The sequence below is a fragment of the Elephantulus edwardii genome, unplaced genomic scaffold (genome assembly GCF_000299155.1).
Source record: "Elephantulus edwardii isolate Elephantulus edwardi_28Jun2011 unplaced genomic scaffold, EleEdw1.0 scaffold00372, whole genome shotgun sequence".
NCBI classification, from domain to species: Eukaryota; Metazoa; Chordata; class Mammalia; order Macroscelidea; family Macroscelididae; genus Elephantulus; species Elephantulus edwardii.
In genome coordinates, this window is record NW_006400122.1 from 108,191 (window position 1) to 124,921 (window position 16,731).

Consider the following 16,731-nt stretch of genomic DNA (forward strand, 5'->3'; position numbering starts at 1 on the left):
TAATGTAATGGCATAAAATAGCCAGCTTTTAAGCTAATACCACAGAATTCCCTGGACTATAAATCTTTAAGGAAGGAGACTGCCTGTCTCTCCCTCAGAATCTGATAGATATGATTAGTGGCCTGGAACATAATACATTAACTACCAGCACTTCTGGCACTCAGCTCTAGTGGCACATTGGTAAGAAGCTGTGCTGCAATCCCAAAGTCATGTGGTTCGAATCCACCAGTTGCTCTTTTGGAGAAAGATGAATAATCTCCTCCCATGTGATTAAATTGCCTTTAATTATATTTTAGGGAAGGAGGGGGAAAGTCTATCATTGAAATAAACCAGCTGAATTAGGTGAACATTTTTGTTTTATTTCTGTTGTTGCTAGTTGATTCTGACTTATGTTAATATCATGTGTTCCATATAGAACTATTCTATAGCTTTTATAGACTAACTCATTGGAAGCAGATTACCAGCCTATCTTCTGAGGAACCTCTAGATGAATTTGAACTACCAAGCATTTGGCTAGTAGGCAAGCTCTTAGCTGTTTGCACTACCTAAAAACTCCAAATGTACTAATTCAGTAAACATTTATTGAATGCTTTTGTCTGCCACATAATGTACAAGGTGACATTATTTATGTTCATGATAGTTGTAAAGCTATTACCCTAAACTATTTCTAAAACTTCATTATCTCAAACAGAAATTCTTATCTCCATTAAGCAATAACTACTCCCTTCCCCTCGGTCCCTAGTAATCTACTCTGTGTTGATGAATTTGCCTTTAACTATTTCATGTAAATGGAATCATACAATACTTGTTCTTTTGTCTCTGGCTTATTTCACTTAGCATATAGATTTTAATGTCCATTCCTGTCATGCCATGTATCAAATTTCTTTCACACCCTTATATATGCTGTCGCCAAACTCCCAATTTTCAAGGTCAAGAATATATCTCTCTCACTTTATAAAGGGAATTGTGTTATGGAAAACTTCTTAGAAGATAAGACAGTTGGGCTAAATCTTAAACATAAGCAGCAGTTTGGTAAGTGGAGAAAATAGTGGGCTTTGAATTTTCATTGGAGTATGCTTAATAAAATGTGCAAGAAATGCTGGCATAAGAAATTGTAGACTTGGAGCTGTTTTCTTCCTACTCGTTTTCATGATTTTGGCCTAACCTGTATCTTAGATGCTTTCCTTTTTCTTTTATTTTGTAAAGATTGTACTATTTTGCAGTTGTTGTTATGTGCCATCATGTCACCTGTGCCTCTTAGCGACCCTGTGTACAATAATTCTGAAGCCTGCCCTGTGCTGAGCCAGTCTGACTCCAATACACCTACTCCCATAACCCCAGTCCATCTCATCCAGGGTCATCTTTTGCTGTGTTGTCCCTCCACCCTTCCAAGCATGATGTCTTTCTCCAAGGACTGATCCCTCCAGGCCACATGCCCAAAGTATGTGAGAGGATCTTCAAAAGCCTTTCCTCCAAGGAGCAGCCTGATTTCACCCTCTCAAGGATGAACCTGCTTATTATCTTGGCAGTCCATGGTATATTCAATATTCTCCAGCACCACAACTCAAAGGCATCAATTCTTCTTCTGTCATTTTTGGTCATTGTCCAGCTCTCTGATGCATAGCAAGTGATTATGAAGACCATGGCCTGGATCATACAGATTGGTCTCCAGACTGACATTGTTGCTCTTCAGTACTTGGTCAAGGTCCTTGACAGTAGACTTAACCAGTGCAATTCATCTTTTGATTTCTTGACTGCTGGTGCCAAGAGGGTTGATGTGGAGCTAAGCAAGCTGAAATTGTTAACAACCTCAGTCTCTTCTCCATCTACCAGGCTGCTGCCAGTTGGCCCAGAGGTGAGAATCTTTGTTTTCTAGATATTGAGCTTCAGTCCATACTGAGGACTGTAGTCCTTGACCTCTGTAGCAAACACTTCAGATCCTGCTCCGTTACTGGGAGCAAGGTTGTGTCATCTGCTTAATGTAGGTTGTTGATTAAGTACTTCATTATAGCAGATTGTTTTCATGAAGGGAAAGAATACTCTTTGTATCTTCTAATTTCTCTCAATCTTTTGTTGATCCTTTAGCTACTCTAGGAGCCGTGGTGGCTCAATAGGTTAAGAGTTGAGCAGCTGAGAGTTCAAGCCCCCTCATCCTTGCTACAGAAGAAAGATGAGGCATTTGCTCCCATAAAGATTTACAGCCATGGAAGTTCTGAGGCATGTGCTGCTCTGTCCTGTGGTGTCACTGTAAATTGGAATCAATTTGAAGATAGTAGATTTGGTGGGGGTTTTGGTTAGCAAGACTTCTAAACATTGTTTGCTATACCTGCTTTGATACCTTACAGTTTCAGAGAAAAGATAACTTATATTCTTAAAGGTATGTCCTCTCAGGAATTTGCTTTTAAATTCTTTCTTACCAAGTGCTGTGCCTGGAACTTAGTTGGAACTCAGTAAATATTTGTTGAATGGCTGTTTTGACTCTTGATAGACTGCTCAAATAAGCAGTCTCTCTTCCCCGTTTCCCCCTCATTGCTCATTTTCCTAATTCTTGTGCTTGAATCACTTTACTGATTATAGATAGTTTCAGAAAGTCTGGAAGACTAATAATTGAAGAGAAAAAGAAATGAGTGATGCCTCTTGATTTTAGTGTGTTCGTTTCCTAGGACTGCCAGAACAAATTATTATCAATTTAGTGCTTTAAAATAGTGGAACTTAGCCTCTCACAAGGCCAGAATCCTTTTTTGCCTCATCCAGTTGCTTAATGAAACAGGATCAGGAAGGATCCTTCACTTTGATTTTGGGGATTAAGTCCTTTTAATTTTGTGTGTTTTCAGGTAAATTCCAACTCCTGACAATATATAGGGTGGATTAGAACAGTCCCACAGGGTTTCTCAGGCTGTGGGATAGGGCAGGGTCTCTCCATCTCTCGTTTTGAAAGATTATCTTGAAATTAGTAGAAGATGATTAAGGACTATGACAGTGTACAGTTGAGTAGAATACCTAGCATTTATTCTGACAATGTTTCTTGTAGAGAAGGGCTCCACACTAAAGTCACTGAGACCTTAAAAACTGAAGACTCTTAAGGAGCTGATCCTTTTTAGTGAGTGTTGCTTGTAATTGTGAGGCACTCAGACCTCAGGCACCCCTGTTTCCTGCTGTGCGTAGGATGATGTCTTGGACCCTGAGTATAGGAGGAAGTCATTGTGATTACATGATAGGAACTCTGATGGAAGCCTTATGAAGTGTTTTTTTTGTGTACTCTTGAATTGGAACCAACTCATAGCTGGCCCTCCAACAGGTTTTCAGAGGCAGTCAATTACATGGGAAGAGATTACCCATTTTTCTCCCATGGAGCAGCTAGTAGATTTGAACCATGGGTCTAGATGACAGCTCATTCAGTTCCTTGCCACTAGACCACTAGAGCGCTCTGTTAAGTGTAGTAATTTGTATTAATCATAGAACAGTGGTGATTTGTGTATATCCAAAATATCCACACAAAGGTTCAAAAAAGAATTACACATAATCTATATGTCTGCTTTAGAAAGAGCTGTTTTGGCCAGTGGATAGAAAGTTATGCTACCAAGCCAAAGGTGGTGGTGGTGGTGGTGGTGGTGGTTATGTGCCTTCGAGTTGCTTGCAACTCATAGTGACCCTATGTACAACAGCCCTAAACTCTGGTCTGTCCTCTGCCAATCACACTGTCTCTGATATACCCATCCCGATTACCCCAGTCACTGAAGCCACCTCATAGATGGTCTTCCTCTTCTGTGCTGTCCCTCCACCCTGCCAAGCAAGATATGCCTCTCCAAGGACCGGTCCCTCCTTGCAACATGTCCAAAGTATGTCAGACGAAGCCTCAGAATCCTTGCCTCCAAGGAGCAGCCTGGTTTAACCCTCTCCAGGATGAATCTGTTTGTTTTCATAGCAGTCCATGGTATACTGAATACTCTTCTCCAGCACCACAGCTCAAAGGCATCAATTCTCCTTCTATCCTCCCTAGTCATTGTCCAACTCTCTGATGCATAACAAGTGATTGCAAAGACCATGGCCTGCATCAGACTCACCTTAGTCTCCAGAGAGACACCATTGTTCTTCAGTACTTTGGAGAGGTCCCTAACAGCAGAGTTTTCCATCGCAGTACATCTTTTAATTTCCTGGCTACTGGTGCCAAGAGTGTTGACTGTGGAGCCAAACAGACTAAAGTTGTGAACAATCTCAATCTCTTCACCATCCATCCTGATGCTGCCAGTTGGCCCAGTGGTGACAATTTTTGTCTTGATATTGCGCCTCAGTCCATATTGAAGGCTGCAGTCCTTGACCCTCTGCAGCAAGCGCTTCAGGTCCTCCTCACTTTCCGCAAGCAGGGTTTTGTCATCTGCATAATGCAGATTGTTGATAGATCTTCCACCAATCCTGATGCCACACTTCTCCTCATAGAGCCCAGCCTCTCGGATAATCTGCTCTGCATACAGGTTGAAAAGGTATGGAGACAGGACACATCCCTGGCGTATGCCCTTCCCAATTTTGAACCATGCATTGTTACCCTGCTCTGTTCTGACGACTGCCTCTTGGTCCAAGTATAGGTTTCCCATTAGCATGATCAAGTGTTCTGGGATTCCCTTTCTTCTCAGAGTTAGCCACAGTTTGTTATGATCCACATAGTCAAATGCCTTTGCATAATCAGTGGGTGATTTTAATCTGCAGCCCTCAGGCCTGGTTTTAATTGTTTTTGGTCAAGCATTCTTCTAAGTGGTATAGCACTCACTGGCTAGCCATTTGCTGTATAGTGGTAACTTGTGGTTGCTGTGATGCTGAACGTTGTGACACTAATGTGTCAAATGTGATGATTGTTACCCATATTGACAGTGTTTGGTGGAGCGCCTGATTAAAACAAACTTGGAAGCAGGAGTGGCATCCACTTATGTAATGGCTTGCCCCCAGAAACTGTGTTAATGTTGAGAAACAATGAAAGTTATACAAGTGTTCAGGTCTTTTATTCATAGGGTCGCTATGAGTTATCTATGACTTGACTGCACTTAACAACAACAACAACAATATATGTCTGCTTGTTAATTCATTAAGCATTAAGTATTAGCCCTGGCTAAGTGAAGGTCTATTCTATGTACTTTGGAGAATAAAAAAATAAGTAAGATATGGACCTGGACTTAAGTGAACCTTTTTAAAAAATGAGTTAAACCTTGTTTATAAGTGATATAAAGGAAGTAGTAAAGGTGGGAATTCCTTACAGGAAAGACTACCTACATCTACTAGAAGAAAGTCCAGAGAGTTTCCTAAAGCTTTTGAGAGAGGACAAAGGATAAGTGGAGTCATTTTCTGTTACTTGAGTAAACTGACTTCTCAGGGTGGTGCTCTGTGTTGAATTTCTCTTTTTCTCAAGCCTTACTAGGTGTAGGGATATGGTTGTTCTTAGTGCCTGCTTACCATAACTGAGATTTTGGTGATCAAGACTCAGTACCTTCCTTTGAGAAGAATTTATGTGTGTGTGCATATGGGAAGTTTGTTTCTTCTGTGAGGAAATGGATTCAGTGAAAAGAAAGGTAATGAAGAGATGAGAGAAAGGACTGATGGATCTCAGACCTGGGAGAAATGGATCATAATTGGTTTTGAAAGGTAAAGCAGTATTTCTTTAGGATTCATAAGCACCTCAAGAAGAAAAATTGAAGAAGCCCATGTTGAATTTTGAGATTTGGTTGTTGAAGGTTTTTTTATTTGGATAACACCAGTGAATTCTTATATATTGTGTTTCTTATGTGCCAGCCTAAATTATTTTTGTATGTTAACCACTTTATGACTCCTGGGTCATATAGTGCCCACTAACATTTTCAGATTTCTTGAGAAGCTACTGTCCCAACTGTTGAACCTGCTGATGCCTTGCAAGGACCTATATAACTGTGTGAGTTTGAAGAAATGGGCCTCACCACACCAGTTTTACAAGACTCCACTTGGCACATAGTTATTTTGTTGTTTTCATGTGCCGGCGAGTCGTTTGCGACTCGTAACAACCCTATGTACAACAGCCCTAAACCCTGCTCTATCCTGTGCCAATCTCATTGCCTCTGACACACCCATCCCGATTACCCCAGTCACTGAATCAATCCACCTCATAGAGGGTCTTCCCCTCCTGCGCTGTCCCTCCACTCTGCCCAGCATGATGTCCCTCTCCAAAGACCTGTCTCTCCTTACAACATGTCCAAAGTATGTCAGGCGAAGCCCCAGAATCCTTGCCTTCAAGGAGCAACCTGGTTTAACCCTCTCTAGGATGAATCTGTTTGTTTTCTTGGCAGTCCATGGTATATTCAATACTCTTCTCCAGCACCACAGCTCAAAGGCGTCAATTCTCCTTCTATCCTCCCTAGTCATTGTCCAACTCTCTGATGCATAACAAGTGATTGCAAAAGCCATGGCCTGTATCAGGCGCACCTTAGTCTCCAGAGAGACACCGTTGCTCTTGAGTACTTTAGAGAGTTTCCTAACCGCAGACTTTCCCATCACAATACGTTTTTTTATTTCCTGGCTACTGGTGCCAAGAGTGTTGACCGTGGAGCCGAGCAAACTAAAGCTGTGAACAATCTCAATCTCTTCATCATCCATCCTGATGCTATTCTCACCACTGGCACATAGATGTCCTGCATAATTGAATCACAGTCTGTATTTTTAAAATGTTCCCTTTGATATCTGTATACTTTCCATTATTGGAAATACATGATATCAACAAAAAATTAAAACTTCATCATGAAAAGATCAACTGATGAAATTCTCAAAACTCTGACGTAGATGTTTCTTGTCCCCACTTTGAAAATGATACACAAACGTTGAGAGTCACCTATGTAGTACTTTTAACAGCAATAGATGCTGACAGTTCAGTCTGAATCTCTGAAGGTGAGGCCTGAAGCATCAGTGTGGTATACAGGATTTGGGAATTTTTGTTAATTTTTGAAAAACTACTGTTGTTATTACTATTGCCGTCAAGTTTTCAGAGGTAGTAAATTGCATGGGAGGAGATTGCCCATCCTTCTCCCACGGAGCAGCTGGTAGATTTGGACCAAGTGCCTTTGGGTTTGTAGCACAGCTTCTTACCAAACTGGTTGGAGGTTCAATTTCCTCAGTCATTTGGCAGGAGAAAGATGAGCTGTCTCCTCCCATAAAGATGTACAGCCTTGACGACCCAGTGGAGGGATGCCTTGAGTTGGAATCAATTCAAAGGCGGCGGTTCTTTGGGTTTGCGACCTTTGTGCAACCATTTCACAACCATCACAGATGATAGATATCAGTGGCGACAACTGTCTGTGAGAAGCTAAGTGTCTCCATCAGAGAGGGAAGAGCATGTGAGGTGCAAAGACTGCACCATGTTCGGTTACACAGGGATAGGAGTTTGTGATTGGCCACTTTTCTAGATGTTTCTGTTTAATTCTGCAATTTAAACAGGCATGTGCTGTTTTTATCTGTCTCCATTGCTTATTCCTCATTTTCATGTAGCTTAAAATGTGAACAGCTCTAATTTAAATCTTCATGCCAGACATCTTTCCTGAAGTCTAGTTTAATACATCCAGTTCCCTATTCATCTTTACTATTTTGATATCTAATATAGAATTCAACTAAAAATAACCAAACTGGAATTTGATCTGGTCTCTTTGTACCTGCTGTACCTACAGCTTTCCCAGTCTCATTGACTCGTCTGTCTGATGAGGCAAAACTATCCTTGATTGAATCATCCTTGATAAACTTCTCTCGTTGTCAAAACCCATATCTACACCATTAGATTCTCTTCAGCTCTCTATCAAAACTATTCACTTCCATCTTCAATCAATAAGTCCAACATCCTGCTCATCTACTGTCCTCATCTAAGGGAACTATTTCTTCCCTCATTGTGAGAATGCCCTAATTGGACCAACCAGAGCAGTTCTTTTAGAATTTAAGTAAAGTTCATTCTTCTGCTGTAAAACCTCTGTGGGTCTCCATTTTATCATGAGGAAACTTGTGATATGCCATGGAGCCTGTACATCTAGGCTCCTCTGAGTCCTGTAGCCTTCCCTGCCTTCTGGGCTTTAACCACAGGAGCCTCATTGTTTCTCCACCACATCCCTTGTAATATTTCTGATGGATGTTTCTTCAGGCTACTCTTTTCTCAGGTATCTGTTTGTAGTTATTTATTTATATCTCATCCTCATTGAGAAACTTCCTTTTCCAAGTCTAGGATCCTTACCCTGCTTCAATTACGGAGTTGTTTCAGTAACCCAAAGGTTGGCATCTCTCATCTGGATTCAGATCCACGAGGTGTTCTGCAGGAGAAAGATGATTAGTCTCCTCCGATGCAATTTATAGCCTCCAAAAATCCATTGAAGTGTCTGCTGAGTTGATTCCAGCTCCATGGCAGTGGCTTTGACTTTGATAACATTTAACATTCTGTAAATTATGTAATGGAATATTTGCTGCTTTAACCATTTGAAATGCACCGTAAAGTGACATTAAGTATATTTGTGATGGTTGAGCAACAATTACTTCAAACATTTCCAAAGGTTTTCATCACTTCAGACAGAAACTCTATCAATTTATCTGTTATTCCTGGGGATTATAGTAAAATGGTAAAGTTCCTCATATATTGGTACTTAACTATTTCTTATTCAATCATTTTTTCTAAGTTATCTCTCCCAAGTCAACATATTTGACTGGGGTTTTTTTGTTTGTTTGTTTGTTTGTTTGTTTTGTTTTTTTATGAAAACAAAAGACGAATCAGTTGCAAATTCAGATAGAATTTCATCATGTGTGGGAACTTGTTGGAGTACTCCTTAAGTTCCGTGTAATGTTTCCTGTAGTCTGTTAATTACCTAAAGAATATCCTACTGTTGTATACCTGTGATAAAACACCTCCAGCATAGTCCACATTTGGTAAGTTCTTTGTTCAAAGTTTGTTGTAATTGTTAAGTTAAACTTTCTTATGCAAACCTTATTTTAATACTGTATTGTTGTTGTTATATACTGTCGAGTCGCTTGCGACTCCTAGCGACCCTATGTACAACAGCCTTAAACCTTGCTCTATCCTGTGCCAATCGCATTGCCTCTGACACTCCCATTCTGATTACCCCAGTCACTGAATCAATCCACCTCATAGAGGGTCTTTCCCTCCTGCGCTGTCCCTCCACCCTCCCAAGCATGATGTCCCTCTCCAAGGACCTGTCCCTCCTTACAACATGTCCAAAGTATGTCAGATGAAGCCCCAGAATCCTTGCCTCCAAGGAGTAGAAAGAGTGCAAACGGTCATTACAAAGACAAAAGAGTAAGAAAACACCAAAATGGATGTCAGAAGAAACTCTGAAGATTGCACTGGAGCGTAGAGAAGCGAAATCACAAGGAAGAATTCAAGATACTAAAGAGCTGAACAGAAGATTCCAAAAGGCAATACAAAATGACAGAGCAAAATATTACAGTGAAATGTGAGAGGAGCTAGAGTCAGAAAATCAAAAGGGCCGAACTTGTTCAGCATTTCTTAAGCTCAAGGAACTGAAGAACAAATTCAAACCTCGAGGTGCTATAATCAAGGATGCTTTCGGCAGAATAGTAAATGACCCAGGAAGTATTAGAAGAAGATGGAAGGAATATACTGAGTCATTGTATCAAAAGGAATTGGCAGATACAGAAGAATTTAATGAAATAACATTTGAGCAAGAGCCTATGGTGATGAAGGAAGAAGTTCAAGCTGCTTTGAAGGAAATAGCAAAAAATAAGGCCCAGGAATAGATGGTATACCAATTGACATATTTCAGCTCACAGATGCTGCCCTGGATGTGCTCACCAAGTTGTGCCAAGAAATCTGAAGAACAACCACTTGGCCAACTGACTGGAAGAGATCTATATTTGTTCCCATTCCAAAGAAGGGTAACCCAGCAGAGTGTGGAAACTACAGAACAATCTCCTTGATTTCACATGAAAGCAAGATTCTACCGAAGATTATCCAAAAACGACTGGAACAGTACATCAGCAGAGAACTGCCAGAAGTCCAGGCTGGGTTTAGAAGGGGTCGTGGTACTAGGGATATTGTAGCTGATGTTAGAGGGATCTTGGCTGAAAGCAAGGAATACCAGAGGAATGTCTATCTGTGTTTCATTGATTATGCAAAGGCGTTTGACTGTGTGGATCATAACAAACTGTGGCTGACTCTGAGAAGAATGGGAATCCCAGAACATTTAATTGTGCTAATGCGAAACCTATACTTGGACCAAGAGGCAGTCATCAGAACAGAGCAGGGTCACACTGCATGGTTCAAAATTGGGAAGGGTGTACGCCAGTGATGTAGCCTATCTCCATACCTTTTCAACCTGTATGCAGAGCAGATTATCCGAGAGGCTGGGCTCTATGAGGAGAAGTGTGGCATCAGGATTGGTGGAAGATCTATCAACAGTCTGCATTATGCAGATGACACAACCCTGCTTTCTGTAACTGAGGAGGACCTCATGCACTTGCTGCAGAGGGTCAAGGGCTGCAGCCTTCAGTACGGACTGAGGCTCAGTGTTAAGAAGACAAAGATTCTCACCACTAGACCAATTGGTAGCATCAGGATGGATGGCGAAGAGATTGAGATTGTTCACAGCTTCAGTTTTCTCAGCTTCACGGTCAGCACTCTTGGCACCAGCAGCCAGGAAATCAAAAAACTTATTACAATGGGAAAGTCTGCTGTTAGGGACCACTCTAAAGTACTCAAGAGCAATGGTGTCTCTCTGGAGACTAAGGTGCGCCTGATAACAGGCCATGGTCTTTGCAATCACTTGTTATGCATCAGAGTTGGACAATGACTAGGGAGGATAGAAGGAGAATTGATGCCTTTGAGCTGTGGTACTGGAGAAGAGTATTGAATGTACCATGGACTGCCAAGAAAACAAAATACTATATTGATTTTTAAAAAAAGTTCTGATCAAAGAATTTTGTTTTTATTGTGGAAAAATATAAATAACAAATTTGCCATTTTAACTTTAAAATTCAGGGACATTTACTCTTATTTACTCTGTTTGTGACAGTTATGCACATGGAAAAGTGGCCCCAGCTGCCCCCTTTCCAAGTGCTTTTATAAAGTGTTTCCTAATTCCTGTTAATTCTTATCTCTTTTTTGATGTTTTTCTTTTTTTATTTTATGCTGATTTATTTATAAAGTTTGAATGCATTATTTTGCACAAAAGATCCCTTCCCATTTCCTTCACCCACCCACCCATCAAATTGTGTAACCCCTATGATTAACACACTACCCCCTCCCCATCTATACCCTCCTATTTCCACCCTAACCCCCATCAACCCCCAACCCTCTGCCTTGGATCCTCGTACTCATTCTACTATAATGGTTTTGTACGGTATTTGTCCTTGTGGGACTGAGTGAGTTCACTCAGCATAATGCTTTCCAGTCCATCCCAAATTAGGTAGTAATTTACAAAATTATTGCTCCTGTGTGCTGTGTAGCATTCCATTGTATGAATGTAGCACAACTTCTCAATCCATTCACTTGGGGTTGGACGTCTGGACTGTTTCCATGTTCTTGCAGTGGTGAGTAATGCTGTTGTGAACATTGGTATACAAGTTTACATTTGAGCCTCAGTTCTTAATTTCTTGGGGTATATTCCGAGCAATGGAATAACTGGGTCATATGGAATTTCTGTGTTCATCTTTTTGAGGAAATGCCAAATAGCCTTCCAGAGTGGTTGTACCATTTTACAGTCCCACCAACAATGTAAAAGACCTATTTCACCACATCCTCTCCAACATTTATTACTTGCTGTCCTGTTAAACTTTGCCACTGCTACTGGAGTGGGATGGTACCTCATTGTGGATGTTGTTTTTCTTTTTAACTTTCAGGTGTTGGGAAATCATGCTTATTACTGCAATTTACAGACAAGAGATTTCAGCCTGTGCATGATCTTACTATTGGTAAGTTCCACAAAAGAGAAAAGCAACATTCAAAAGCTACCAATAATGGTAATTTTGAAAATGTATCTAACATTTTCATACCATTTTCAAAATATGTATGTAGTAAAAAATGTGTGTTTTTCCCCAACATCATAAAAATGAGTTGTAGATAGACATTAGTAGTTAAGATTTTGGTTGAATTTAATAATGAACCGAGAGATGATACAGGACTAAGAGCAGACACTGGGATCTGCCTGCCAGTGTTTGAATCAAGGCTCTGCCAATAATGGAGCTAGACACTTACTTCATGACTCTGTGACACTGTTCTTCATCTGTAAAAGGAATAAAATTAGAACCAGTCTCACATATTTATTGTGAGAATTATTATATGAGTTAGTATATATGAAGCTTTGGCTGTGCCTGACAGTGTGAATAAGTGCTAAGTACCTTGGGTTGCCTGTAAGTACTAATCTAGAGAAAATTCCCACTTGACATTTTTCCACATTTTCTTAATTTTTAAGGGTAAATATGATGGTTACTGATACACAAGAAATAATATTACATAATATTTAAAACAGTGGTATTGCAGGGGAGCTCTGGTGGCCTAGTGGCAAGGCGCTGCAACTACAATCCCAGAGGCTAACGGTTCGAATCCACCAGTTGCTCTGCTGGGGAAGGAGGGACAATCTCCTCCTGTACCAGTCAGATCTGATTTGACGGTACACACACAAAAATAATAAAAATAAATTTTAAAAAAATTTTTTTAAAAACTGGTATTGCTCATTTTTATTCTGTGTGAAAGTATAAAATTAAAATGACAGAAAAATTAAAAACTTTAATTAAAAAATTATTCATGTATTTTTTGATTGATTATTTTTATACCTGGGAAGAATCTAGCTGAGTTATACAAAGAAATGAGGTAATTAGAAATCTGTTTAGGTTTATAATTGATAGCTTGACAAATCTTCCAGCACTGACTACTCATGTTTTATAGTTTTGAGTATTAATTTAGGATGCTTGGCATTTTGGTTTTCGTGCCCTTTGTAAACAAAAGATCATCCTCAGATGCCATATCATCAAGTAGGAAAGACATTTTCAGAGTCTCTAAATCACGCAGGAGGAGATTGCCTATCTTTCTGTCTTGGAGCTACTGATGGATCCAAGCTGCCGGAGAAGCAGAGCACAACTCCTTACAGGTTATGCTACCAGAGCACTAGTATGTCTCAGACTGCTAGGTCAGTTTACGGTTCCCAGTGCAGCTGTATACACCTTGTGCATGTTTTGAAATCTTTCTTTAGTAGTTACTGTCAATAATAATGTCCAGATTAATTTGAATACTAATACAAAACCCTGCAATAGCATTTCACATTGGTCTTCAGGGCTTTATTTAACCTTGATGAGTTCATTTTACAGTTTCTCTGTGGTACAGTAATTATGGAGAAGAGTACTGAATGTACCATGGACTGCCAGGAAAACAAACAGATTCATCTTGGAGAGGATTAAACCAAGCAACTCCTTGGAGGCAAGGATTCTGGGGCTTCGTCTGACATACTTTGGACATGTTGCCAGGAGGGACGGGTCCTTGTAGAGGGACATCATGCTTAGGAGGGTGGAGGGACGGCGCAGGAGGGGAAGACCCTCTATGAGATGGATTGATTCGGTGACTGGGGTAATCGGGATGGGTGTGTCAGAGGCAGTGCAGTTGGCTCAGGATAGAGCAGGGTTTAGGGCTGTTGTGCCTAGGGTCGCTACGAGTCGCAAACGACTCGACGGCACATAACAACAACAACAACAACACAGTAATTAAGCATTCAGCTACCCCAAAAATGAGTATTTCTAACACACCAACCACTCCTCAGGAAAAGGATGTGTCAGGCTGTTTCTGTAAAGATTGCAGCCTTTGGAAACCCTATGCAGCATCTTACAGAGTTGCTGAATTCAAATTGATTCGACACTAACAATTTTGGTCTGGTCATTTTGTGTTTGTTTGAGTCCATGTTGGGTTAGTGTCTCTGTAGATCTGAAACTTTGGCAGCCAGTGCTTAGGCATGACACGGTCAGAAACAACTACGCAGTTCTTTTTAATTGAAGATAGTAAGCAGCGTGCTTTCTCTTTTCCTTGGTGCTTATACGTCTGTATAAACTTCTGAATTGGTGGAGCTCACTTGATGGATTGAGCAGGACCCTGAGCCTCCTTTCAGAAACTGGCATAGATTTTCTTTTTTGCATGAAACCCTGAGATTCCAGTGCTTTAGCCCTCGACTGCTAACCACAAGGATCAGCAGTGTAAACCCATTAGCAGCTACACCAGAAAGAAAAACCTGACTGTTCAATCCCATAAAGATTACATAGCTCGCCTTGGAGCTCAGGACCTTAGAACTGACAAAAAACAGTCCAAAACAAATACTGTGTTAGACCATTATTGTAAAAATGGAAAGCTAAGTAGTAAAATATGTATGAAGGTCCAAGAAGGAAAGAGATGAGAGTAGAGGGATGAGGATGGGCAGGAGAAAATCACTGTGTCACACAGTTTGGAGGGTGGTGGGAAGGGGTGAAAGAAATAGGAAAGATCCAGTGGGGAACTGAAAAGATAGGGTAATGGTGGGGCATAGTTCAGTGGTGATTGCTTTTATAAAACACAGTATCTGGGCTTGATTGTATGAAACACTGTGAATGAAGGAAAGTGTTCATATACCCCATCTTTCCCCACTCTAGCTTTTGCAATTGTTAGTAACTAACAGCAAACCCTCCCATCTTGTGTAAGGGAAAAAAAAATACAGGTGTGCCCCACAGAATCTGAGGGTAAGCAGGCAGCCAGTCTCCAGGTGAAAACAATGTCATACTCTTCAGGCGGAAGCACAGAGTCCTTGGTGGCTCAGAGGTTAACACTCAGCTACTAACCACAAGACTGTGCTTGAAACCCACTAGCTGCTGTATAGGAGAAAGATGTGACAGTCCACTTCTGTGTAAAGTATAGCCTTGGAAAACCCTGTAAGGAAGTTCAGCTCTGTCCTGTAGGGTTGCTATGAGTCTGAATAGAATCACTGGTGATAGGTAAGGAAGGAACTCAAGAAATTCTACCTTCCCATCTCATGTTTTTCGCTGTCTCCCATTCTTTTTTCTTCTCTTACTGGCCTTCATTTTCTATTTCCCATTTGCCTTGGAGGAAAGTGGACATTATCAATAGCTCCAAAAGCCACATCCCATTCAGCAGAGCTCAATTTCAAATTCCCTAAGAAGAAAGTTTGCTACATGACTTACTGTGGTTTAGGTGCACTCACTTTTTGTCCTATCAGTGCTGACCCTTAGGCTTAGAGTCACTTTCTATACATAGGGTTAAAAAATTGGAATTAGGATATCATTTTGGATATAGATTACATATTGGTCATTTATAACCACAAAAACCCAAATACCATCAATAGTCTAGTGACCACATGTGTGTGAGAATAGAACTATGCTCCATGAGGTTTTCAAAGGTTTTGAAAGTAACTCTCTAGGTCTTTCTGCTAAGACATGCTTTGATGGGATCAGTCCTCTTCACCTTGTAATTAACCACCAAGCTAGCCAAAATAATCTGCACCACCCTGAGACTCTGATCATACATAACTATCACCCAGTTCCCTCACAGTTAGTACCATAGGATCCGAGTCTTAATGTCCTTTTCTTGCATTATGATACAGATCATTTCTCAGCTCCATTTAAAACAACTGTACTTATTCCAAACCATGTCACATAGGAAATGAGTGCTCTGGAGATTCATACGCCCATATTTCTAGAGAAAGATTGTTAAATGGGAGACAACTGGGAAGCATTGCCAAGCCAACATAGAGTTGACTGTACTGCACTGAAATTTTTATTTCCAACTTTTATATTCCAGTCAGCTATTGTTGTTATTAATGCATCTTGATTGCATGTTTGAATCAATATCAGACTGCAAAAGTTGGTAGAAATTTTCAATCTTTTGCTTCAGTAGAAAATGCATACATAAAATGTATACATAAAATTATTATCCTTACATGGTAATTATACCATTTATTGAGCTACCAGCAGTGTGACCATAGCCCAGTTGTTAAATATCTTCTGTCACAGTGTCCTCTTCTGTAAAATGATGTCAGTACATATAAAAGAACAAATTCTGATGCAGAGTTAAGTGTCCGGTCTGTGCCAATTATTATTTCACATTAAACACTAAAATCCTTTATTACCTTTGTAACTAATAATAGTTGATCTAGTTGAACAAAAAATCTTAAACAGTTTCTCTGAGAGCCAAACTGGCTACTAAATGAAAATAAATATATATCTAGAAAGAAAGATTTTCAAAAACATAAGAGAAGACTGCTTATTCCATAGAAAAAGATGGAGAAGCTGGTGGATGCAAACCACTTGCCTTCAGGATTGTAACGCAGCTTCTTGCCATTAGGCCACCAATGCTCCCTTAACAGAGTAGTAGGGTTATGTTAATGAGAAGGAACCAGTCAGAAAAAGGTGAGAATTCTTTAAATGATATTAAAGAATGAAGTCACTGTCACTGAATTGTATATGAAGAAATTATGAACTAGTATATGTTTTGCTGTATCCTCAGCAATTAAAAAATGGGATTTTTTTTTTAAATCTGGGAAAAGAGATGAATTGACATGGTTACTTTAGCGGTGGGCTCAAGTGTATCAGAAGGTGAGAATGGCGCAGGATTCAAATCTCTTATTTACAGGGTTGCTGTGAGTCATACTCAAGGGCACCTAACAACAAAAACAACATCCATTAAAAATGAGGGCCCATCGCACGTGGGACCCGCCCCAGGGCAGCGGGTTTTGCTATTTCTTTTCC

General features: G+C 40.3%; 1 protein-coding gene across 1 annotated transcript in view; it reads left to right on the plus strand.

The window, feature by feature from the left end:
- The first annotated feature begins 971 nt into the window (after positions 1-971).
- Positions 972-16,731, plus strand: part of LOC102848796 (ras-related protein Rab-2A-like) — a 69,936-nt gene continuing 54,176 nt past the window's right edge. Inside the window, exons 1-2 of the mRNA XM_006902142.1 lie at positions 972-1,032; positions 11,857-11,928. Coding sequence (XP_006902204.1) covers positions 972-1,032; positions 11,857-11,928 — 133 coding nt within the window. The remainder of the gene's footprint in view (positions 1,033-11,856; positions 11,929-16,731) is intronic.